The following is a 22,704-nucleotide window of genomic DNA, read 5'->3' on the forward strand; positions in this document are numbered from 1 at the left end:
AAAAAGCCGCACGTGTCAAAAGATTTCCGCTCGCTCAGTGATGAATTTCTCCCCCTACTTTTCTCGCTCTCTCTCAAATAATCGACATGAACACAAAACCACTCTCTTCAATTTGAAACAACAACAGGGAAAAATAACAATGAGGATCTTTTCCGTTTGTGCCCCCCCAGCTTAGTGGGCGCATATTATTTGCACCCCCCAGACTCACGTGCAATATTTTTACATAGTGATTTACTATGTAATGGCACGTGCTCTGTAACTGGAGGGCGCATAACGTACTGGGGGGGGCACAAACGGAAAAGATCCAACAATGAAAATAAAAATGAAAAATTGAGATTAGATTGAGATGTTGATACTAAATTACAAGACAAATTTCAGAAAAACTTCAGAAATTTTTTTTTCATGTTGGACACACAGCTATTGGCAAGAAAACCTTTTGACCCCGTGATACGGATATTCTTACTTCATCAAACCACGCCCAATTGAGGAAGGAACGAACAAAAATAGGTAAAAAGGAAAATCGAGGAAAACAAAAAGAAGTGAAGGACAAGGTCAAAATATATTACAAAAATAAGCAAAACAATTATCCACAAAACGCTAAGACAACGCTTTCCGACCAAAATTTCAAGATAAACCAATTAATTGTGCTCGAGCATTCACCTAACCAACATCTCCCAGAATCAGACGATGAAAAATGCAAAATAAAAACGAAAAACTGAAAACTATTTGAAATTTTAATAATGTTTTTCGGATAAAAATTAGTATTGCCTCTTTTTCAGGGAACCATTAGCAGTAACACGGACAGAATAACTCAAAATCAATAAACATAACCGACTAACGTTGCGCGAATTGCTCTCAAAGGACCGGGGATCGGTTGGCTCCGTCAGTAGCTAGCCACGGTTTAGTGAGGCTAGTATTAGCATAAGTGAAGGGGTGTGAGATGAGCGCAGCGGGGATGGGGGCAAAATTTGGGATAGGGGCGGATACCGGTGGGAGGGGATCCTTGGCTGCACGGCCCCTACGGCCTGAACGATATGCACGGATAGGGATTGGGGGGCTGATGTGGGGGATGGGAGGGGGATCAATTTCTAAGAAACTCCCTTCACACCATAAGTATAAGTCTCCAAAAGTTTCCGTGAATCGCATACTTGGAAACTAGAGAGCTGAAAAGCTCTTTCTGTCCAGCTACCTCTTCATCCCGTTTCTGAGGACAAAACTCTAATGGGCCAGACGAAAAATCAGTCAAGCGAAAAAAAGCATTCAAAAGATCAACAAGATTGAAATAATTGCTAGAAACTTTGCTAGTTAATTCACTTGAAAAAAATTATTCTACTGCAATTCAGCGTTACTGAGGGTATTAGATGATGACATCACGCCACATAACAGCAGCTAATGTGCGGCATCAACAAAAGAGTTAAGGAAGAGAGAAAGAGTGTGAGAGATAAAACACGAACAAGAAAGAGGAAAAAACCCGAAGTAACAGAAAGAGAGCGAAAAAAAATTGCACGATGATATTCGACTCTGCAACTTCTAGGTTTCTAGCCTTGTAAGTAATCATATCATAGAAAGACGAAAAAAGCAAAATTTTAAATAAGTTTCCATATTTCACAACAAAAAAAACTCAAAATCATTGTTTGTCTCTGAAATTCTGTCATGTAACCCATCTGCAATACTTGAAACGTTTCAATGGCCAGTACTGATCGTTAAATTCAGAAAAAGACAAAAATTTTAAAAACAATTGCAACTTTTAACAAAAATCATGCTAAAAAGTCGTGATATTAATATCTTCAGAAACTTTCATTGCCTCAATAGACTATCCAGTATCATTAATTTAAGCCTCGAATAGTTTCACTTGCTCATAAGGATGCATAAACATGGAACATAATAACTTTCCGAAAATTTGAAACAAATTAAATTTTATCAAAAAGTGCCAAAAATTTTATCAAAAAGTGCCAAAGTGCCAAAACTGCCAACTGCAGTAATTAATTGATAACCATTCCATTACCAGACCAGTTTATTATCCAGCCATAATTAGCCCAGTTACTATGCATCAGCTTATTATGAAGCCTCAGAAGAGGTCCCTAGTCCCGTGGTGCCGGAAAAACCAAAAAAAAATCAAAAATTGCAAATAATTTTAGAAATTAATATCTTAAAAAATCCATTACAGCTATAAACTATGCAGTAACCTTTTACCTAAAGGAGGTTCCTTGGCCCTTGAGGCCGGAAAAATCTAACAAAAAAATCAAAATACAAAAAAAAATTTATCGTATTCTCCAAAAATTGCTAAAATTTGTGATATTAAAAAGTTGAAAAGTATTCTATGGCCAATAAAAAAATTCAGTGACTTGAAAACTAATCTATGGCCAACAAAAATTTTCAGTGACTTTTTATCAAACCCTTAAGGAGGCTTTTCTAGCCCCTGGGGCTGAAAAATTTTGAATAATTACAAAAAAATGTCAAAAAATGCAAGTCTTGTAAAACAAAAGCAAAAATTCGTGATGTAAAATTAACTAAAACCAAACTACTACCAAAAACTATGCAGTAACTAAATATCAAACCCTGAGCACACAGAAAGACAAAGCTGTGGAAGTCACTCAAATTTTTGTAACTTTGATAAAACCATTACAAGTGAATTTATAAAAGATTTGCAAAACAAGAGTAGTTACTAAATCCATATAGTATGGGTTTAAGCGAGATATAAAATACTTGCTTAGAGAAAAATTGCAGTAATGAAAGACACAATTCTCACAAATTTTTTATGTTAACTAATTTTTGTCCTTTTCAAAGTGTCTCAAAAATACTCACAGCGCAGATTTCAAATCCATTAAAAATCAGTTAAACTGATTTTAATTTCACAGATAGACATAACAGACAGACAGCTGGAAAAAAGCACGCGGTGACAATTTTCCAGGATTTTGAAACTGAAACAGAAAATGTCAAAGGTATTCTCGTTTAATCCAAAGTTGCATGCATTTCATTATATACAAATGCTAAACTGATACTCATAATTGGATGAAAATAAGGTTACAACTAATGACAATTAGCATTTAACATGCGTTTTTATGCTTGCTACTCAAAGACTGATTCACTAAGAAATTTTTAATTTTTTTTTTAAAATTGAGAAATCTTTCAAAAATCTACCTACGTATTATAGAAATAAGATAACAGAGACAGAATTGAATTGATAGGGTTGTTTGCCAACGCCATCTATAACACCTACAAGATAAAAACTGAAAACATAGCCGGCAGATTGCAGGAAAATAGCCGCCGTTCACGCGCTTGAACATCGCGATTGAAACAGAAAAAGAAATTGCCGAAATTTTCTAAAATTTTTTCAGTGTCAAACGTGTTCCAATACGGCGTGCAGTTTCGGTTGGATTATAAAACTATACTTAATTCAGCTTCTATATTGAAAGCTAGTAAGCTTAATACCAATGTCCGGTAGCAAACACTCCTAATTAATTTGATAACCTAATTCTCAAAATTATTTAATGACTTAATGACCGGTCTTTATGGGTTTATCCCATCTCTTTTTATTTTGCTCTTTTGACCTTGACTGTATTCACCATCTTGCGTAACTCATTGAGTGAATGGATTTAAAAACCATTTAGTTAAAACAGTGAGAGAGGTAAGTCAGAAGTCAAACGTGAAAGTCGCGACTTATGTAAAACGAAAAACATGATCAAAAGGTAAAGCGAATTCAAAAAGGAGTGCCTAAATAATAGCCGTTTGAGAGGCTGAGGCCGCTACTCAAACTGCAACATCTCGGGCTCAAAAACTCCATTGGGCTCAAAATGACCATAAACTAACATTAAACTATGGCCTTGCCAGTAGATTCACCACACTAAGCATTTGAAGGACTACTAAACGCGGCTAAGGGCCTCTAATGAAACTTAATGTCCGCTGGGCGCTACCTGTTTATCTCGTTTTTAAGGACGAAAAGTCAAATGGGCCAGAAGAATAATCAGTCAAGCGAAAAAAATGCAAAAAAAGACCAACAGGACTAATATAATTGCTACAATCTTCTAATATAGCTTTAACTGCTAATACGATTGGAAACATCGTTTGAGAGCAATTAATGAACAAGAAAAACACAGACTGTTAAAAACGCCTGCAACATGGCAAAATGTTTTTAAAAGCTCAAAATAATAAGTGCATTATTTGCTTAAGATGGTCAAAAATTATTCCAAAGGTACTAATTCTTGCCCAACAAATTGAGACAAAAACCTCTACCAGAAAAAAATTTTAAACAACAAATGCTTGAAAGATGCCGCACTTGATCAAAAAAATTCGCACGATAAGCAAAAAATTTTTTTGCACCTACTTTCTCGCTCTCTCTCTCTCTCTCTCTCTCTCTCTCTCTCTCTCTCTCTCGCTCTCTCTCGCTCTCTCTCTCTCTCTCTCTCTCTCTCTCTCTCTCTCTCTCTCTCCTCTCTCTCTCTCTCTCTCTCTCTCTCTCTCTCTCTCAAAAATATGGCATGAACAGAAAACCCCTCTCCCTTCAATCTGCTCTTCAGCAAGAGTGAAGTAAAAAAGACACCTCTCAATACTCCTCTTCGATTCGGCGCCCCAATACAGTGCAACACTGTTCCCATAGGACAGATTTCAATTCTCTCCTTTAGGGGAAATGATGTGATTAGAGGTTATTGTATACCACTAATACGATTTAAAGTGAACGAAGTTAAGCTGCCGCCAATGGATTAACTGATTTAAATTCTGAATGTGAGAGCAATTACTATCACGTACATTCAAGCGTGATAAAAGTGAGCTGAAGGGTCAAAATGTCCTCACATCTAGGGAAGACATCAAAACAATTCTTGGATCAGTTCAATATGTCCCATGCATTGCAGATTGGTACCTTGCTTTCGTTGAAGAGAAGATTGCACCTCTCACAGAGTGAGTCGCTCACACTGTCAATCTGGAGGAACGCGGGGTCATTGATGAAACTGTCTATGATCTCCTCCCCAATTGGGGCACGCTGTTCCAGTGGAGACGTCTCAAACTTTTCCTATAACAAGTACACACACACCCTATCAAATTGTGATCGGTAGTGTTGTTGCAGTCGTGTCAAATGGGATCTAATTATTTCAGAAGATAACTCACAAAAAATTCTCATTGAGGTCGAAACAGTTTCTCCTCAGTGACATATCTAATGGTAGAAAATATTTCAAAAATCATATCCCATATTCCAGTTATACATGCTGCAGACCAGTTTTTTTAGCAAACAATATGCTGAAAAAATTTCACCGAAAAAGTAATACTGTGTAATGCTGTCATAATAGATTTTGCCATCTAAAAACACAGACTCCCAAAAATATTGCCGAATGCTTTGTCGATATACTCTCAAAATACCGAAGAAAAAACAAGACGCAAAAAATAGGAGATAACTTTCTGATTTTCAAATAATTCCTCTGATGTTCTAATTTATCTAAGATTTAAGTATTGTCTCTAAAAACCCTTAAACAATTTGAACAATTTACAATAATCACGAGAGCCTCTGATGACCTTAACTCTTCCAGAAGTCGAATTATCAAGTGCTCAACATCAAGGCATTCCTCTTAGGAACAAAGCTGGTAAAATGTCAGAAAACAGCTGAAAACCTGTTGTCGACCAGAATTACTTTACGAATCAGTCAACAGAAACAAGTCAAGTGCTGCGTCCATTATTATAATATTCCCTAATTTTCCTGATATCTTGAGTGCAAATGAGCTAATCTGAGGCATGAGGGATTCTAGGAAGATGAGAAAACAGATCGTCATATGCAGCAAAACGACATATAAAAAACCTGCATTGAATTAAAGAATCTATAAACGAATCTAGTTGAAATGAAGTGTACTAAACAGATAACTTGAAGGGCGAACTGAAAACTTCTATTCCTTTCAAAATAGAAAATCATTTTTAAAAAAAAACTGAATCCAAGTTCAAAACATTTAAGCTTATTGAAAGAAAGCAATTTCAACTTATGTAACTTATGTTCAAAAGGTAGTCTCGCAAAAAATAAGCCCACAATTTAAGTCAAAGAGCTCATGCGGAATATTTTCTTCAAATTCATTTCTCTCAAACAAATATGATCATCCAATTCACAAATGGAAGAATTCTACTCCGCCAGCCACAATATCTCACTTATATATTTATATGCTTGTTCCCATTTTCCAACGCAACAAATATGGCGCTTTATCCGCTCCTTATTTAGACTACAAGACGTGATATCAACAGATTTTTCTGCTTTTTCAAAAGCTCATACATTGAAATTATTAACTCTAAATTTTGAATAGCCAATAAGTAAACATAGCCAGCAGATTGCTAGAATAGCTGAGAAATAGAAACAGACTTGCGCGCCGACATAGATATAACCAAACACAGATCTAAGTTGAAAAAAAATTCGCCGTCGCTCAAAAAGCTATGTAAAAAACATTCAGCGAAAAAAAAACTTGTTAAAATTAATTTTGGAGAAGCCTTTTTATTAGTTACCTTATTAAACATATGAGTTCCTTTGACCTCAAACTAAATCAAATGAAAATTAAGTTTTAAAGTGTAAAAATCATTTCATTGACTGAGGGAAGTCACGTAGGGTCAAAATCTCATCACGTAAATTATCTAAAAACCTTTGCTAGAGAGAGTGAAAAATGACGCCACGAGCGCTAACGCCGATAGCGAGAGGAAGAACTCAATCAGAATTTCCGACTTTTTGAGCTTTGCTGTTTCAACAAATGTAAAACGCAAAAAGAGCGTCAAATGACGAAATAAAAAACATAGCGGACAAGTCTTGATCTACAATTCAAAGAATTTTATCGACTTAACAGCAAAGTAGACCTAGAATGGACTATGACTTGATTTGGAAAACCATTCAGAAAAAAAATCCCATCAAAAAATTGAAAAAAACAATGAAAATCAAAACGAAAATGCCGCATGTGAACAAAAAAACTACTAGGCAGAAAGCGAATTTTTATTCAAACGCCATTTTCTAACTGTACTTAAAACTTAGAATAAAAAAATTTCACGCCGCAAAACCGCTTTTTGCTCCACATCCTGTTTCGGCGTGACCAAAATCATCGCTTCAATTTGACTTCAGAAATCGTGGAAATGTGAGAATAGATCTTTAAAAAACATATCCAGAAGATCTCCGGAAACGAACCGGAGTAAAAAGTTGACTACCCTTACTAACAAAATGAACCTCGTAGTTAGCTATGCTAAATAATTTGATAAAATAACAGGCAAATAAAAAAATTAATTGAGGTAATTGAGAAGTAGTTGACAACCAAAATAGATAAAGAATCTGAGAAAAGAAACAACTGCCAATTGACGGAAAAAGCAAAAAAATAGTTCATAAAGAGAAAACCGAGGAAAGGAAAAGAAATGAAAGGCAATAAAGAAATTTCGACACACTTCAACAAAATTATCCACAAAATGCTGATATGCTTTTTCCCATCAAACAATTGGAAACTAAACTGTTCAGGCCCCTACCACAAAAACCACAAAAACCGGCCAAAATTTGCTAAAATTTACTCAGTTATTTTTCAAAAAACAACTCAGTCAAAAACAATTATATCGAAAGCAAACCAAAATCAATAGAACCTGCTATTTTGAACAACAGAACTCCCGAACTGCGATAAATAATATTAAGAATACAAAACTGCTAAAATAGCGTACAACATGGCGAAATGGTAAAAATAGCAGAAAATTGAATCTAAAACATTATTTTTTGCTTCAGATGGTCAAACAAGCTTTCAGACGCACTATTATTAGTCTGGGAAAACAATAAAACATCAATGTTAGAAAAAATTATGAGTTTTAACTATAAAATCTGCTTTAAAAATGCCGCACGTGCTCAAAAAAAAACTTGCTCTCATAACGAAAAATTTTTCACACCTACTTTTCTCGCGCTCTCTCTCTCTCTCTCTCAAAAATATAGATAGCCTGGACAGAAAACTACTCCCTCTTCTCTGTTATCTACAGAATTTTGACCTGGACACTTAATTTTCACGCATTTCACTTCCTGTTTCAAATACAGACAAAATTACCGATTAAAAAAAGACGCTCCACTCCTCTTCGAGCCGTAAAAAATACAGCACCCCAATACAATTCAATTTCTTTGAATTGCTAAAAAAGACCAAGAGCACCGCAGTATAGCTCCGTTCAGCATGTAGCTATAAAAATATTGTGCAAAATGGAATAAATTGCCAAAATTATGGTAACCCAGAGGTTAGTGGCAGAGCAAATCAGCGCTGAATCAGTCTAAGAACATTCTGTTTTTTTAGGATGGTCAGTACTCTGTTCATGTCACAATTTACCATAGCCAGTCTTGATTTTTGGTTCAAATTTACTGAATGAAAAATGAAATGTTCAGCTTAAATCCCGCCAAAAAGGTTTGTTTTATATGCGATTCGAACTTCCGCGTGGGTACTTATAACGTTTAATTTGCGTAGCAGGTCGCAAACACTAAGTTAAATGGGTTTTGTGGTAAATATTGTGTATACTACAATAATAATTACCAGTTAGACGCTACAGACGTATGACATTATTCTGCTCAGACTAAATTCTGAGGTATGAGTAACTTTCAGACTATACAGGATAAATTTAGCCTGCGCGAAGTCTATGACCTCAATATAATCATAATGAAGATAAACTGCACATACTGAATTAAGTTTTTACTCTTGAAAAAAGTTGATTCAGCGCTGAGACTCTAATCCGGGAAACAAAAACAAAAGATCTTTTAAAGATAACTAGTAAGCCTTACAACATGAACGCATGCCGAAGAACGGTAACATGTTACCATTCAGGATATCTTTATCTAGGAAGAAAAGCATATCGATAGTTTGCAGGTTTCACCATTTGTATTTTTAAGAAATATTGTTTAGAGTACTTCATCAGTGATTCCTTCTATTATATTTGCTATTTTAATTACTGTCCACTCGAAGATATGAATGCAAAAACCTTAATAAGTGCTCTACGGGGGCTCTAGTTTCAAATTTGTGAACTACATTTGCAATTATTTGTAAGTGCTTCTCACCGAATTTGATAGCTTTAATTAATCACGCAAACAGTGGGGGTGTTCCGACCCCCACTTTACTGGGGAGGGAGGAACTATATACTCAAATGGGTTTTTTTTGTTCAGATAAGTTTGGCCGATCGATATATTCATCGTGGAGATTTGCGAGTGTTATAATTAAAAAGCACGTACATCCTAGAATATGGAATTTTTCAGATAACCTAATGGTTTTTATGGCTTTGAAGAAAGAGTTTTAGTAAACATTAACTGAATTCTTGTGTTTTGCCTTCAATTGTTATTCTGTTCTTTTTACAGTCTTAATACTAATTCGAATCAATCAAGGATTCAAATGGCTTCCTCAAGAGGTATAGATGAACCTCTACAATGTATTCGGCTGTTACATAATGTCTCTTATGACATTAAATATATTTGTTTTAATAAAATTTCAGTGATTTTTTGAACTTGTCCAATTTTTATTTTATTTCTGTCAACTCATAGCTTATTCGCAATAAAAACAAGTCATACTCTCTTTCATATAAGATACAAACTAATCTAGGTGGCAGACTTTTTTGAAAAAAAAATCGGCTTCTTGATTTTGGCACTACGAGTTTTTTGTGTTCACTTTTGCAGTTCTTGTTGTTTCTTTGTTAATTGTCAAATTATTTAACAATCTAACTGAAAAAAAGCGTCGCAAAATAAATTTGTATTTGAATATAATTATTGTTCTCATAGCTTATGGTTTTAAGGGCTCAGACACCGTTCCCCTGCAGAATTTCGTAAAGTTTTTTTTTATTTTTGCCCTCTATTTGTTGTTGGCCAAATATAGGTCGTCGATAAATGAACTTAATAACTGTTATCAGTATATTGATAATGGTTTCGATTTTCAATTTTTTTCACAAAATGTAAAAGTATTTTTCAACGTATCATGTTAAAATGTAAAAGTATTATCCCTTTTTCTTCTGATTTTCGTATTTTACAATTTTGTATCCTTTTCGTCATTTAGCATCATTATTAGCTCTATAAAACGGTTTTGTTTTCTTCGAAAGGTCTTCGTTCTTGGAACAACGAGTTTTCATAAAATATTAGTGGTTTTTGCATATTCGCGCATTTTCGTAGGTTCATGGTTTCTTTTCACAGTATCACAATAATGGGCGGTCTTCTGGCCATTTCAAAAATAACGCAATTAAAAATTGTTAACATTTTGTCCTTGGTGAACAGCTAATGTTTAATTGGCTGGGACATAGTTTTTGTGCAAATTTTGAAGTTTTTTCTGTTTGCCTGTTTTTGTCGTTCTTTTTTAGTCGTATGACATATTCTGAATAATTAAAGGTCTCACTCACTCTCTATTGAGGAATAAAGATTTCTCTCAATGAGTTCAGTTGATGCATAATGTTTCTAATCAGTTTGACATTAATTCTTTTCAATAAAGCAACGTTTCATTAAACTTTGCTCTTTCTTATCGACTTGTTATCAAGTCGCATTAAGGAAAAGTCCCATAATTTTTTTCTAATGAAATACAAGTTAATCTTCTTGTGTATAAGTTTTATCTGAAGCCATTTTTATTTGGTTATTAAGGGTTTCAAAAAATGGACAACGAGTTTTGGTTGTATTTAGTAGTTGTAATTATTTGATTTCATCGCCTTCTTTTCTGGTAGTCATATTAATGAGAGGTCTCATCGGCCCTCTAAGGTAGATTGTTTTATTCAGTAGTTTGTTGAACTGCCTCGGAATTTCATGTGTGAACACACATTACCCCTCCTCCTTGTTTGAAATACACTTTCATTTTCTCGCTGTTACGATCGTTAATCAGCACAAAGTCGCCAACTTAAGTAGTTCACAAGGGTAGTTAAGAACACTAATAAACAAGACTGAGATCCTTACATCCGGGTGCAAAATTGTTTCACGAATTCGAGTTCCATCTAGTATACAGTAATGTTTCAATACCACAAAGCCAAGCGGAGCGGAGCCCTGATAGGCGACATAATCACATTTTTTGGCATAAACATACTCAAATATTTGCTCATTTTCAAAGCTAGGATGACAAAAACTTGTGCTCGCGCCTTTTTGCGCACATATAAAGACACAGCTGTGGAAGTCACTCAAACTTTTGTAATTTTGATAAGATCATTACAAGTAATATTTTTAAAGATTTGCAACAACAAGAGTAGTTACTAAATCCATATAGTGGCAATGGGTTTCACGTGTTAACCAATTTCTGTCCTTTTCAAAGTGTCTCAAAAATACTCACAGCGGAGATTTCAAATCCATTAAAAATTAGTTAAGCTAACATTAATTTCACAGATAGACATAGCAGGCAGATAGCTGTAAAAAACACGCGTTGACAACTTTCCACGATATCGAAACTGAAATAGAAAATGTCAAAGGTATTCTAGTTAAGTTGCATGCATTTCATTAGATACAAACTCTTAACATATACTCAACATAGCCGGTAGATTGCCGGAATAGCTGCGAAAGAATAGACCTGCCTGCCATATAATAGAGATAGAAACAGATACAGATCTAAATTGAAAAAAAAAATCAACGCCGCTCAAAAAACTAGGCTAAAAAACATTCAGCGATAAATTAATAAAGCCTGTTAAAATTCATTCCACAGAAGCCTATTATTAGGGACCTTTACTGCACATTTGAGTTCCTTTGACCTTAAACAAATTCAAATTAAACTTAAGTTTTAAAGTGCAAAAGTCATTTTATTGAGTGAGGTAAGTCACGTATGATCAAAATCTAATCACACAAATAGCCTAAAAACTTTTGCTAAAGCGAGTGAGAAATGACGTCACGCGCCCAAATGCCGTTAGTGAGAGGAAGAAGTCATTCAGAAAATTTGACTTTTTCAGCTTTGCTGTGTGAACAAATGTAAAACGAAAAAAGAGCGTCAGACGACGAAACAAAAAACATAGCAGGACAAATCCTGACATACAATACAAAGAATTTTCATTGACTAAACAGAAAAACTAGACCTAGAATGGACTATGAGTGAATTGGGAAAACAATTTTAAAAAATGAGATCAAAAAATAAGAAAAAAAAACGAAAAAAGTCAAAATGCCGCATGTGAACAAAAAAGCCACTAGCGAGATATGAAAATTTAATTCAAAAAAACTAGGCCTAGAATGAGCTGTGAATGGATTGAGAAAACCATTTAGAAAAAAATCCGATCCAAAAAATCGAAAAAAAAACCGTAAAAATCAGAGTCAAATTGCCGCATGTGAACAAAAAACCACTACCGAGAAACCGAATTTTTAATCAAACACCATTTTCGCACTTTAAAATTAGAGCGAAAAAAATTCACGCCTCAAAACCAATCGCTTTTTCGCTCCATTTCCTGTTTCGGCGTGGCCAAAATCACTACTCCAATTTGACTTCAAAAATCATGAAAATGTGTGAACAGATCTTAAAAAAAGACAGCGCCCCAACACAAATCAAATTCTTTGAATTGTAAAAAACCAAGAGCACCGCAATATAGCTACGCTCAGCTTACAGCTTCGCAGCTATAATAATTGGATGAAAATAATGTTAAAACTAATAACGATTAGCATTTAACCTAGTAACTGAGATAACTACAACTGTCGAAATCGTTTTTATACTTGATACTACTCAATACCTGATTCATTCAGAAAGAATTCAACTGATAGGGTTGTTTGCCAATACCATCTATAATACCCATAAGATAAAAATTGAAAACATGGCCGGCACATCGGGATTGAAACAGAAAAAGAAAAAAAGGAGATAAATTGACCAAATTTTTTTGAAACTGAAAGCTAATAAGCTTAATACCAATGTCAGCTAGCAAACACTCTAATGAACTTTGATAACCTAATTCTTAATGACTTAATGACCGGGCATTATCAGTTTATCCCATCACTTTTGATTTTGCTCTTTGACCTTGACTGTATTCACTATCTTGCGTAATTCAATGCGTGAAAACCATTCAGTTGAAACAGTGAGAGAGGTAAGTCAGAAGTCAAGCCTTAAAGTCGTAACTTATGTAAAACGAAAAACGTGATCAAAAGGTAAAGCGAATTAAAAAAAAAGCCGTTTGAGAGGCTGACGGCGGCTATTAAAAACACAAAACCCGTTTCGACCGGTCGAATGGCTTAAAAGCTAAAGTCAGGGGCCAATTATGCCTTACCTTAGCTGGGGAGGACGTAAAACAACACCAATGGATTTGAATAGATCATATTAGAGCTTATTATAGACCACTATGAGTTATAGACCACTTTAAATGAAACAAATTTTGGCGAGCTTATGATTTTACTTTTGGTAGTAAACTACCGCAAATTGTTAGCGGCTAAAATTCAGCAGAGCAATTTAGATCACACAAAATTTAAGAACCGGACCATGGAAGATGAGTCAGGTAATAATTTATTTTAAAAAATTATCATCTAAGTAAGTAAAACTCACAACTAAATAGTTTGAATTAGTTTACATCACATACGTTTAAAAAAACAAGAGAAGTGCAAGCAGTCTATGAATATGTAAACAAAACTTGTTCCGGCGTTCAGAAAAATCAATACAAAAACATCCGCAACACAATGCAGGTACATTCTGCTTACAGCTATAAAAAGTACTCTATCTTCGGATTGTATCTGAGCAACGCGAGTATGCTCACTCTTCAAAGAATTATTTTCACCAATGAAAATCAACATTTTTTTCAGCAATTTTTTCTCTGATTAAATTGTTTTAGTATACTCTGACTAAAGTGCTCTAATATACTTTGCTTAAACCACCGCGAGAGGGGCAAATAACTTAAGATCAAGAAGAGCCCTTCTCACCATTGATTTAAGTCTCCTCAAAACGGTTTCCGTCAATCACCTACTTATAGACTAGTAAGGTGTAAGCCTCTAAAAGAGCTGCTAAGCCATGTAATACCATCCGTCCTTTACTTGTTCATCCCGTCTATAGGACAACACGTTACAAGCGTCAGACAAAAACCAATCGTTCAGGCGAGAAATCGCCTAAAAACGTAGGCCGTAGAATACCCGAAACAACTCGAAGGTAATCTCTAAACTGACCTAATCTAAATAATAAATTGTGAAGAACAAACAAAGTACCGTCAGATGAATTGCTCTCGAACGAAGGGGGGGGGGCACTGTAATTTATTGTGTACCTTAAAAAATTTTGTGGGTGCAAAATTCCAGACTTCATAGGGGTTCGAACCCGAGACCTGCAGTCAGACATCTTAACGACTACGCTACATAAAGTATCAACCGCGAACAATTGCCTTTAGATTAGCAAAAAAAACTTCATTTCGGAAGGAGAGCAATTGAAATCAATCGCAGAAATTTTGCATAAAAAGACACTTGTTTGCAAAAATTGCTTCAAACTTCGTTCGAGAGCGATTGAAAAGTACGAATGAAAAATGCTTTTGCAAACCCCAAATTTTCAAACAACCGACTAACCGTCGGAAGAATTGTTCTCGAACGATAAGCGGGGGGCAATTAAACTTAGGGGTGAAGCTTAGAAACTTTTTTATGAGTGCAAAAACTCCAACTTCATAGGGGTACCTCGAAGATAGCAATCTGCCATCTTATCCACTATGGTACAACGCCTTTGATCTTCAACCGCTCACAATCTCTTGTATTATCAACAAACAAAGAGAGCGATTGAGATAACTCAAAAATCAAAAGTGAATCACAAGAAAAAATCACTTGGGAAGTCAACGATTGCTCAAGAACAAAAGCGCAAAAACGGTCAAGCAAAAATTTTGCAAAAAAAGACTAACACATTCAGAATAATTGCTTCAAACTTCGTTCGAGAGCACTTAACAAGATAATGCTGCTGTGCATAAATCAAAGATTGTCAGCATTTCCATCAAAGAAAAGGAAAGAGGAGTGCTTGAATGGTCGGTCACCAAAAAGTCCCCAACCGAATCCAATTGAAAATTTATGGGCAATTTTGAAGCAACAATTACAACAGATAGTTCTTTGTTTGAGATCAATTCAGAAGTTCTTTCTTAAAGTCCCGTGATAATAATAAGCACATTACTAAAATCAACGCTTATGGACAAATAGACACATATACAAAATCACTAATAGTAAAAAACGAGGGACCACTAACAACTTTGTCCAAGAAGTGGATGGCTATTTTGAAGTGTGCCCTGCCCGATTTTTCACAGAAGCGTCTGAACAGCTCCCGCCCAATCGGCTCATCCCAACATATGCGCGTGTAGCTAGTGTCAATCTCATGCTGCAAATTGATGCATTGAGAGATGTGAGGAAACTGCATGATCTGTTGCCATTTTTTGCTGCGACCTTTCCGTTTGCCTCCACCGCCTAAACAAAAACGAGAAATGCACTTGAAAATCGACGCATGAATTCCAAACGGATGAATAATTAGATTGCAAACAACTCGTCAAATAGCTGCGCATTTAGCCGACCAATCCTTCTTTCTAACTGCATTAGCGTAATTGGCTACAACTACCACCGGAACCATTCACCTCCTCTTGTCCCTTAACCCTTTGCAATATGACCATCTATTGTTTTGAAATGTTCATCCATATTATGGTTTATCTAGTTTAACGGCGTGATTGTAATAATTAATTTCAGTGATCATTATGGTAAACAAGCGATTAGTTTGTTTATGAAAACAAAATTGAGGGGGTCCCTTTTTGTGGGGGAAGGAGGTCCCGTTTTGCTTATTTTACAGAGACAGGAACACATCCAAATTTTCAATAACCCCGAAATTGTTCGCGAGGTTGTCTCAATTTTATTCAAGCAAAGACACATTCGGTTAACTGACGATCGGCTAACGGCGAAGAAATTTGACACCATTACTGTAATGAGCAAATCTAAAACGGCACGCGTTCTCATGGGAGAAGAGGTAATTTAAGAAGCTAATTTAATTAGAAAATTAACATTTCAGTGAGGCAAAACAGAATCATCTTTGAGGTGACAAGGGAAAAAGTGTAATAGAGGGGGATTATATGATTGTCAGATGATGCAGTAGTATGTATGTATACAAACTAAACTACAGCTAAAAATAAAAAGGTTTTTCAAAAATATTTAACATATTTGGATTGCACGTATTTCTTATTCTTCAAAAGCCGCTCGAGTCTTTCAGCTGTATTGAACGTTTCAACATAAAAAACACAACTAGCACATCACTAAAAAAAACTCGCGATAGCTTTGTAGATCTACAGTTTCAAAGAGATTATAAAAAACATCGCAAAGGAATTTCTTTCTAATAATTGCTGAGATGTTATAATTATTACGAATAAGTATAACTTATTGCTGCTTTTATCAGCTGCTCTCAAGTAACTTTCACCTAGAGTAACACACGCATTTAGCTGACCTCACCTCTTCAAATCAAAGTAAAGAAAAGAAGAAAAGTTAAAGTTTTACAAAATCTTAATCACGCGAATGAACATTTCACTAAGAGTGAAAAATAACGCCACAAATTCAATTCAGTCGAAATTGGTTTCACGAATGAACGGAGAGCAGATTTGAATTAATCGTGACGTCGTATGATTGTAATAAAAATCTTGAGGACGAAAAAACAGCATTATTCAAATTCACTTCTACTTTCAAGAAATTTTGAAGAAATCTGGTATGTGAAAACTAGGACCTAAGAAAATGCTAGGCTTAGCGACTTGAATTCCGGAAAAAATTTAAAAAGATATCAAACGATGGGCTTCGTTTTGTCCCATTTACTTCAATTGCTTCCACAACTTTCCTCTTTATAAATGTTTAAGAGAAGGTTACCATCAAGTTCCAATTTTCCATGCAAGACAGAGTAATATCTGAACTAAGCTCCGAAAAAAAATCCATGTCTGGTGCTAGCTTTAGTTTTGGGTTGAACATGGCCAGCTACTCAGCGTGAAGAGAGTTAAACACGAAAAACCGTGTAAAAATAAGTTTCCATTTCGATATTGAAGCTGTTCATATTTTTTTCTCAAAACTTTGACAATTGCTCTCTGCAACCTCTCTTTATGGTCGACAATTCTGCCAGGATTGAGAAACTCCGTCAAGTTTGGTGATAACAGTAATTATATGTAGGACAGCATACGCAAAACTGCATAATCGACTTGAACAGAATTCTGACACCTTGATACTTGGATTAAAAAATGATGAGCTTGTGAATTTTAATAAAAACTAGATACAGAGCACGTAAAAAATCTGAAAAGCTAATATCATTTCGTGGTTGCACAATTACTTCATTTGCGGCAACGTTCCTCATGGCAAATTTTTGCGAAAAAGTTATTAAAGTTCCAATTGTCCATGCAAGGACATAGAAAGACAAGCACTGAGTTCTGAACATGATTGCTGCCCTCTTTTTATCTTCATTTTCATTTTTGGGTCCAACGTCGCCCGCTAATGGGTGCTAAAAATTGCAATCATGGGGCAGTCAATCGCATTATATTGTTTTTTAGTACATATATTTGAACAGAAAAAGCGGAAAACATTAAATTTCACTTTTGCTTTTTAAGGCTGTTTCCAGTTTTTCTCAAATTTTCACGCCCATAAAATCTGTTAGTTTTTACAAAGATTTATATTAACACCTATCCAAAAGCTAAGGAAGTTGTTACCAAAACGTTGAGTACAAATACAGCCTCTCAATTAACCATTTTAAATCAAATCATCGGTATGATTGATTGCAATGTCGATACTAAGAGCACTGTTTTCAGTTATTTTCAAGGACGTGCCTGTAAGAGCTACAGAGTTTCCAGTGATTTCCGAGGTTCCGAATATTTAGTTTTAAGTTCGCTTCTCAACTCATATTGCTCGATAGTTTTAAACTTTTGATCACTTAGCAAAATTAACGCATTAGAAAAACTTAATGCACATATGACTAATGAAACCCAATTTAAATAGTTCAGTCGCCCATAAACTTCAGTCGCCTACGTTTTGCAAAGATTACGACATCTTAAAAAACTATCAAATATTCCCTTCGCCTTAAGAAGTTGCAATTGCTGTTGCAATTGATCAATAAACAATGAAGATGACTAAAATTTTCAGATTTTGCGGTTTTTTTCGTTAAACAAATCCATCAAAAAGAAATCAGAAACGCCACGAGTAAATAAATTTTATGCAAAACAAATAGCTCAAATAATAAAAAACTAAACTTTCATAAATTTTCAGAAAAAAATCGGAGATATAGCGCTTTATGACTTAATGACCGGGCTTTATCGGTTTATCCTATTTCTTCTGATTTTGGTCTTTTGACTTTGACCGTATTCACTGCATTGCGTACTTCAGTGGGTGAAAGAATTTCAAATCCACAAATTTGAAACAGTGAGTGAGGTTAGTCCAAGTCAAGCGTGAAAATCGTGATTTATGTAAAATGAAAACTGTGATTCCATGGTAAAGCGAATTAAAAACATAGCAGGACAAGTCCTGATACACAACCCAAAGAATTAAATGAAACCTTAGAGCTACTATACCTAACCAAAAGATCAGTTGAACTACGCCAGCCAAAAAAAAACAACCTCAAAAGTTGACCAACTAAAATCAAACAAACTAAACAAAAATACAATCATTGCTAAAACTCTTGAAGCATTTTCCCTGAAGGCCAAATTTGATCCAATTGAACATAACCATTACCAAAGGCCTTGAAAGAAGTCTATTAGCCAAAAAAGATAGCAAAACCGAGAAGTATGACAAAATTTTTAAAAAATGCAAAATTTAACGAAAACACTTTTTTGTCTCTGAAATCTATCCAGTAACCTGTCTGCAAGACCCACAAAAGTTTTATTCACCATAGGCCCGCAACAATGGATAAACTTAAAAAATGACTTAAAATATCAAAACAATTGCAATTGAGAACAATTGCAACTTTAAATGAAAAGCTGCTAACATTTTAGATATTAGTTTCTTCAGAAACATTTTTATTCTCTCCAGAGGCTATTCAGTGACCCAATTGGAAGCCTTAACAAGTTGCAATGGTTCATAAAGATCAATAAACAAGAAAAATGAATAAAAAATTTCAAGAAATTTAGAAAAAAATTCGAACTTTAATAAAGTTGCAAAAACTTGTGATGAAAAAGTAGAAAAACCATTCCATTGCCCCTTGCCACTATGCACAAACAACCTAGCGAACACTAGAGAGGTTACCTGAGCCTGAGACAAGAAAAAAATTTGTGATATTAAAATGTTGATTACAATTCCAGTGAAATTAGAAACTATACAGAAACATCGGACCCATGAGGACGTTTTCCGCCCCCGAAGCCTGGAAACACTCAAAAAATGACACTGGAAACACTCAAAAAATGACAACACAAAATGAAAATTGCATTTTTTTTCAAAAACGTGACAATAAAATGTTGAAAACAGTTCCAATCCCATTAAAAACTTAGCAGTAAATTATTATCAAAACCAGGAAGAGGATTTATGGCCCGAGAGGTTGGAAAAACTCAAATTTTAAAGAACTTGATCAAAATTGCAAAAACTATTATCATTTTTCCTGATTATGTTTGCATTACCAAAACATACAGCTGATGAAATGGCCATAAAAAGTAATTATATCTTGCACAAGACCTTATCAACTTTGACAAACACCAATTGAAAAGTATCGAAAAAAAAACTCGGATATTGACAAAAAAACGTAAATTGCGCCATTTTGGGCTCAAAACTCCTAAAAATGACCTTTTAACTTTGATCTAAAGCATTCTCAGCAGCTGCACCAATCTAAGCACTTAACGGACTACAAAAGCCGGCTTCAGGCCTCTCTTGAAACTTAATGCCCACTGGGCCTTACAATAAAAAACAGAGCACCAATACAATCCAATTCTTGCATTGTAAAAAAAAGAGAGCGCCTAAATAATGGCCGTTAAGAGGCCGGTTATTCAATAATTACTTCAGCAATGCTATTAACAACTGAGAGTCCTTTCAATATGTAAGAGCCCATTCGTTGAAAAATCAAGTCCTTGAGAGACGAGTAAAGAGACCTAGCGCATCAAATATCTCACGAAGCGTCCTTAAAATAAACTAAAAAAGTAGTCTGCTTTATCAGAACACAATTCAAACTTAACAGAGCATAAATAAGTGATGTTATCAGAGCACATCATTATCATATTATACAGAGCCACGAATCAAAAATTAAAAAAACAGTCAGAAGAATTCCAGAAACGACTGGAGGTAGAAAATTGACGATCCTCACTGACCAAATGCACATGCCACACAACTATACTAAACATTTTGAATCAATAGAAAGAAAAGAAAAAGTCTTTTCGAAAGTGGTAACAGACATTGTAATACAGCTGGTTTGCGACAACATATTAACAATTGACAAACAAACAATGGTTCATAAAGAAAAAACCGAAGAAATGGGAGGTAGATGAAGGACAAAGGCTAAAAACAATATTCACTATAAAATTCTCTACAAAAACTCAAGAACACCTTCCTCGCCATTATTCTTTGAGAAAATTTCATTAAATTTTCTGCCATATCACTCATTTGATTCACCCAAAACGCGCCCGAGAAACCTTAAACAACAATTAAAAAATGCAAGGAACAAAAAAACCTGAAATGTGTATAATTTCTTTCAGTGAAAATCTTCATGTCTAGCCTTCAAGTGTTATTTCATAGTAGCAACGCCCATGGAATAGCTCTTAATTAAGAACTGACCAAGTCGATATTTATTCGAGAGCAATTGAAAACCCAAAAATTAGTTCTTGAAAACATTGGGTCTTTCCCATTTTAGCATTTCGTCCGTAAGTTCGGGAAAAAAGAATGCTGCCTGCTTACATTCTTGATATATTTTGGCAGCAAATGCCAAAAACTTGAAAGCAATTGAATTCATGAAAAGTCAAGATTTTTAAGTCCTACGAACAAGCACGCCCAGGTGCCCGATAGCATTCAACAACACAAAATTCAACACAACTGTTTCCGATTCAATCCATATCCTACTATCACGTCGCATTCCGTTTTGATCACCCTACAAAAACTCTTATACAATGCTGCTATTAATAGGATTTAACGCTATTCTGTCATCAAATTGCTATAAACTAAACATACACCACATAAAACTCAAAACGCAAATTACAGCTAGAATACAAACCTGCGTCTAAAACAGAACGCACATTCGGTTACAAATTCATGTACTAAGACCCTTTAAAATAATACTCAGAACAGCTGCCTTAAACTAATTAAAGGTTGTAGTAAATTGATAACAATATGAATGGACGCTGAACTCTAGTTAATTTGATTATTAATTGATAGCTTCATAGTTAAATTTTTAAATTTTTTGAGGAGTGATGAAGAGTGGATTAAGAACATTTAGTTTTTACTTCACGAAATCCGGGGCAGCTCACTAAGATTTTATCTAAAGTAACAATACAAATAATTGGATTCGCGGTACCTGGCCAATTTCTCAATCTTTTTCAAACATCATTGTATTTCTCGTTCCCTGGAATTTTTTATCACAAACGACAAGTGGACGGTCTGTTAATTTTAATTTCGAATATAAGCTGAAATGGTGATGAGCAGATTCTTCAGATGTGATTCGAGTGAGAAATTTTCTTTTAAGGCCTTTCCTGTTTGACCTCGTTTCTTCATCTCCATTTAATTTTTCCGATAAACAAACATTAGTTTCGGAAATATTAGTCTTTCTAAGGATGCAGGTTTGAAGGTCTTGTTTTAAATACTACGACACAATCGTTCTCCCTTACAAGGCAATGGGTATTATTTAAGTGGCTTCTAAGGTCTGGCCACGAACGGATCGGTCTTATTGCAACAATCATTCATCTTCAAAACATTTTATTTTGCAAAGGCTCCATTTGCAAGCACCTGGCAATGTCTTAGAACCTCAATAGTTAGTTCCTTAGAATCCTGCAAAACTTCACAAGACAGCAGACCGTGCTTGTCGAGTGCAGTTCAGTTCATTCATGGTAATTTTACCTTCTCTGGCCTTTAGGTAGACGGTGTTGGCCACAATGTTTTCCAGCTCCATATCCAGTCTCACTACGATCTATTGCAAACTGCTTGTAGAGAAAAGTCTATTCGGAGGCAGCACTAGCTACTCAGCTCCGAAAAATACAGGCACGCAGACACCACTTAGCACCACCAATTACCCTTTGACAAGCCCTCACCACGTACACGTGCCCACAACCACCAAGGTGTTAAGCCACTACTTCTTAGACACAGCACGTATTGGCAATATTGATGACGAAATTACTGTAGCCACCAAGCTACGACACAACTTCAGAATAACGTTACAGACTCATTATTGTCACGTAACAATCCTTATTCTCATAATCTGAAAATCAAACCAAAATAAAAACTAGGAGACAAAATTTGGTAACCATAAAAAGAAAACTTCTTTCAACTACTACTTGAAGCCACTACTTTCACAATAATTTCACATGAAATATCTAAAAACTCGGATATGTAAGTATTATTCGAATTTGCTAATGGAATAATGGCAAGTAGCAAAATTTCAGGCAATTGTTTGTTTATAATTTTGTTCAAATTTGAGAACGTTACGAAGCAGTAAGCAAAAATAACAAAATTGAGATAAACAAAAGTGATAATCTCCTTAGAAATAAGGTTCAGCTAAGTAGCACTAGCTAGCTGCTTGAGAAGCACACAGAGCACAAAGAAAGATACCCAATATTTTCCCCACTCACTGTTGATATTTAAACAAAACGCAGTTTTCAGACCACTTAAGCGTTTATTTTCTAATCAGATGGATGGTTCCCTTATGCTATGGTGGTTGGATAGAGAAAGAAATAATCAAGAGATACAGGAAACGCGATTTCAAC

The 22,704-nt window shown here is 35.0% G+C and overlaps 1 protein-coding gene across 4 annotated transcripts in view; it reads right to left on the reverse strand.

Annotated features, from left to right (window-relative positions):
* LOC142336059 (G protein-coupled receptor kinase 5-like) overlaps positions 1-22,339 on the reverse strand; it is a 101,162-nt gene extending 78,823 nt beyond the window's left edge. For 2 of the 4 annotated variants that reach the window (XR_012758885.1, XM_075384557.1), the window contains exons 1-3: positions 21,842-22,339; positions 15,066-15,280; positions 4,859-5,008 (exon numbers count right to left, since the gene is read on the reverse strand). Coding sequence is in view for 3 of the 4 variants with exons in the window: in XM_075384557.1 (XP_075240672.1) it covers positions 4,859-5,008; positions 15,066-15,280; positions 21,842-21,893 (417 nt within the window). In the remaining variant the exon portion in view is untranslated. The remainder of the gene's footprint in view (positions 1-4,858; positions 5,009-15,065; positions 15,281-21,841) is intronic. The other 2 variants (XM_075384555.1, XM_075384558.1) reach the window with 2 other exon arrangements.
* Between the last annotated feature and the right edge of the window lie 365 nt (positions 22,340-22,704).

This window comes from Convolutriloba macropyga, chromosome 3, assembly GCF_964194025.1.
Source record: "Convolutriloba macropyga chromosome 3, txConMacr16.3, whole genome shotgun sequence".
Lineage (NCBI taxonomy): Eukaryota > Metazoa > Xenacoelomorpha > Acoela > Convolutidae > Convolutriloba > Convolutriloba macropyga.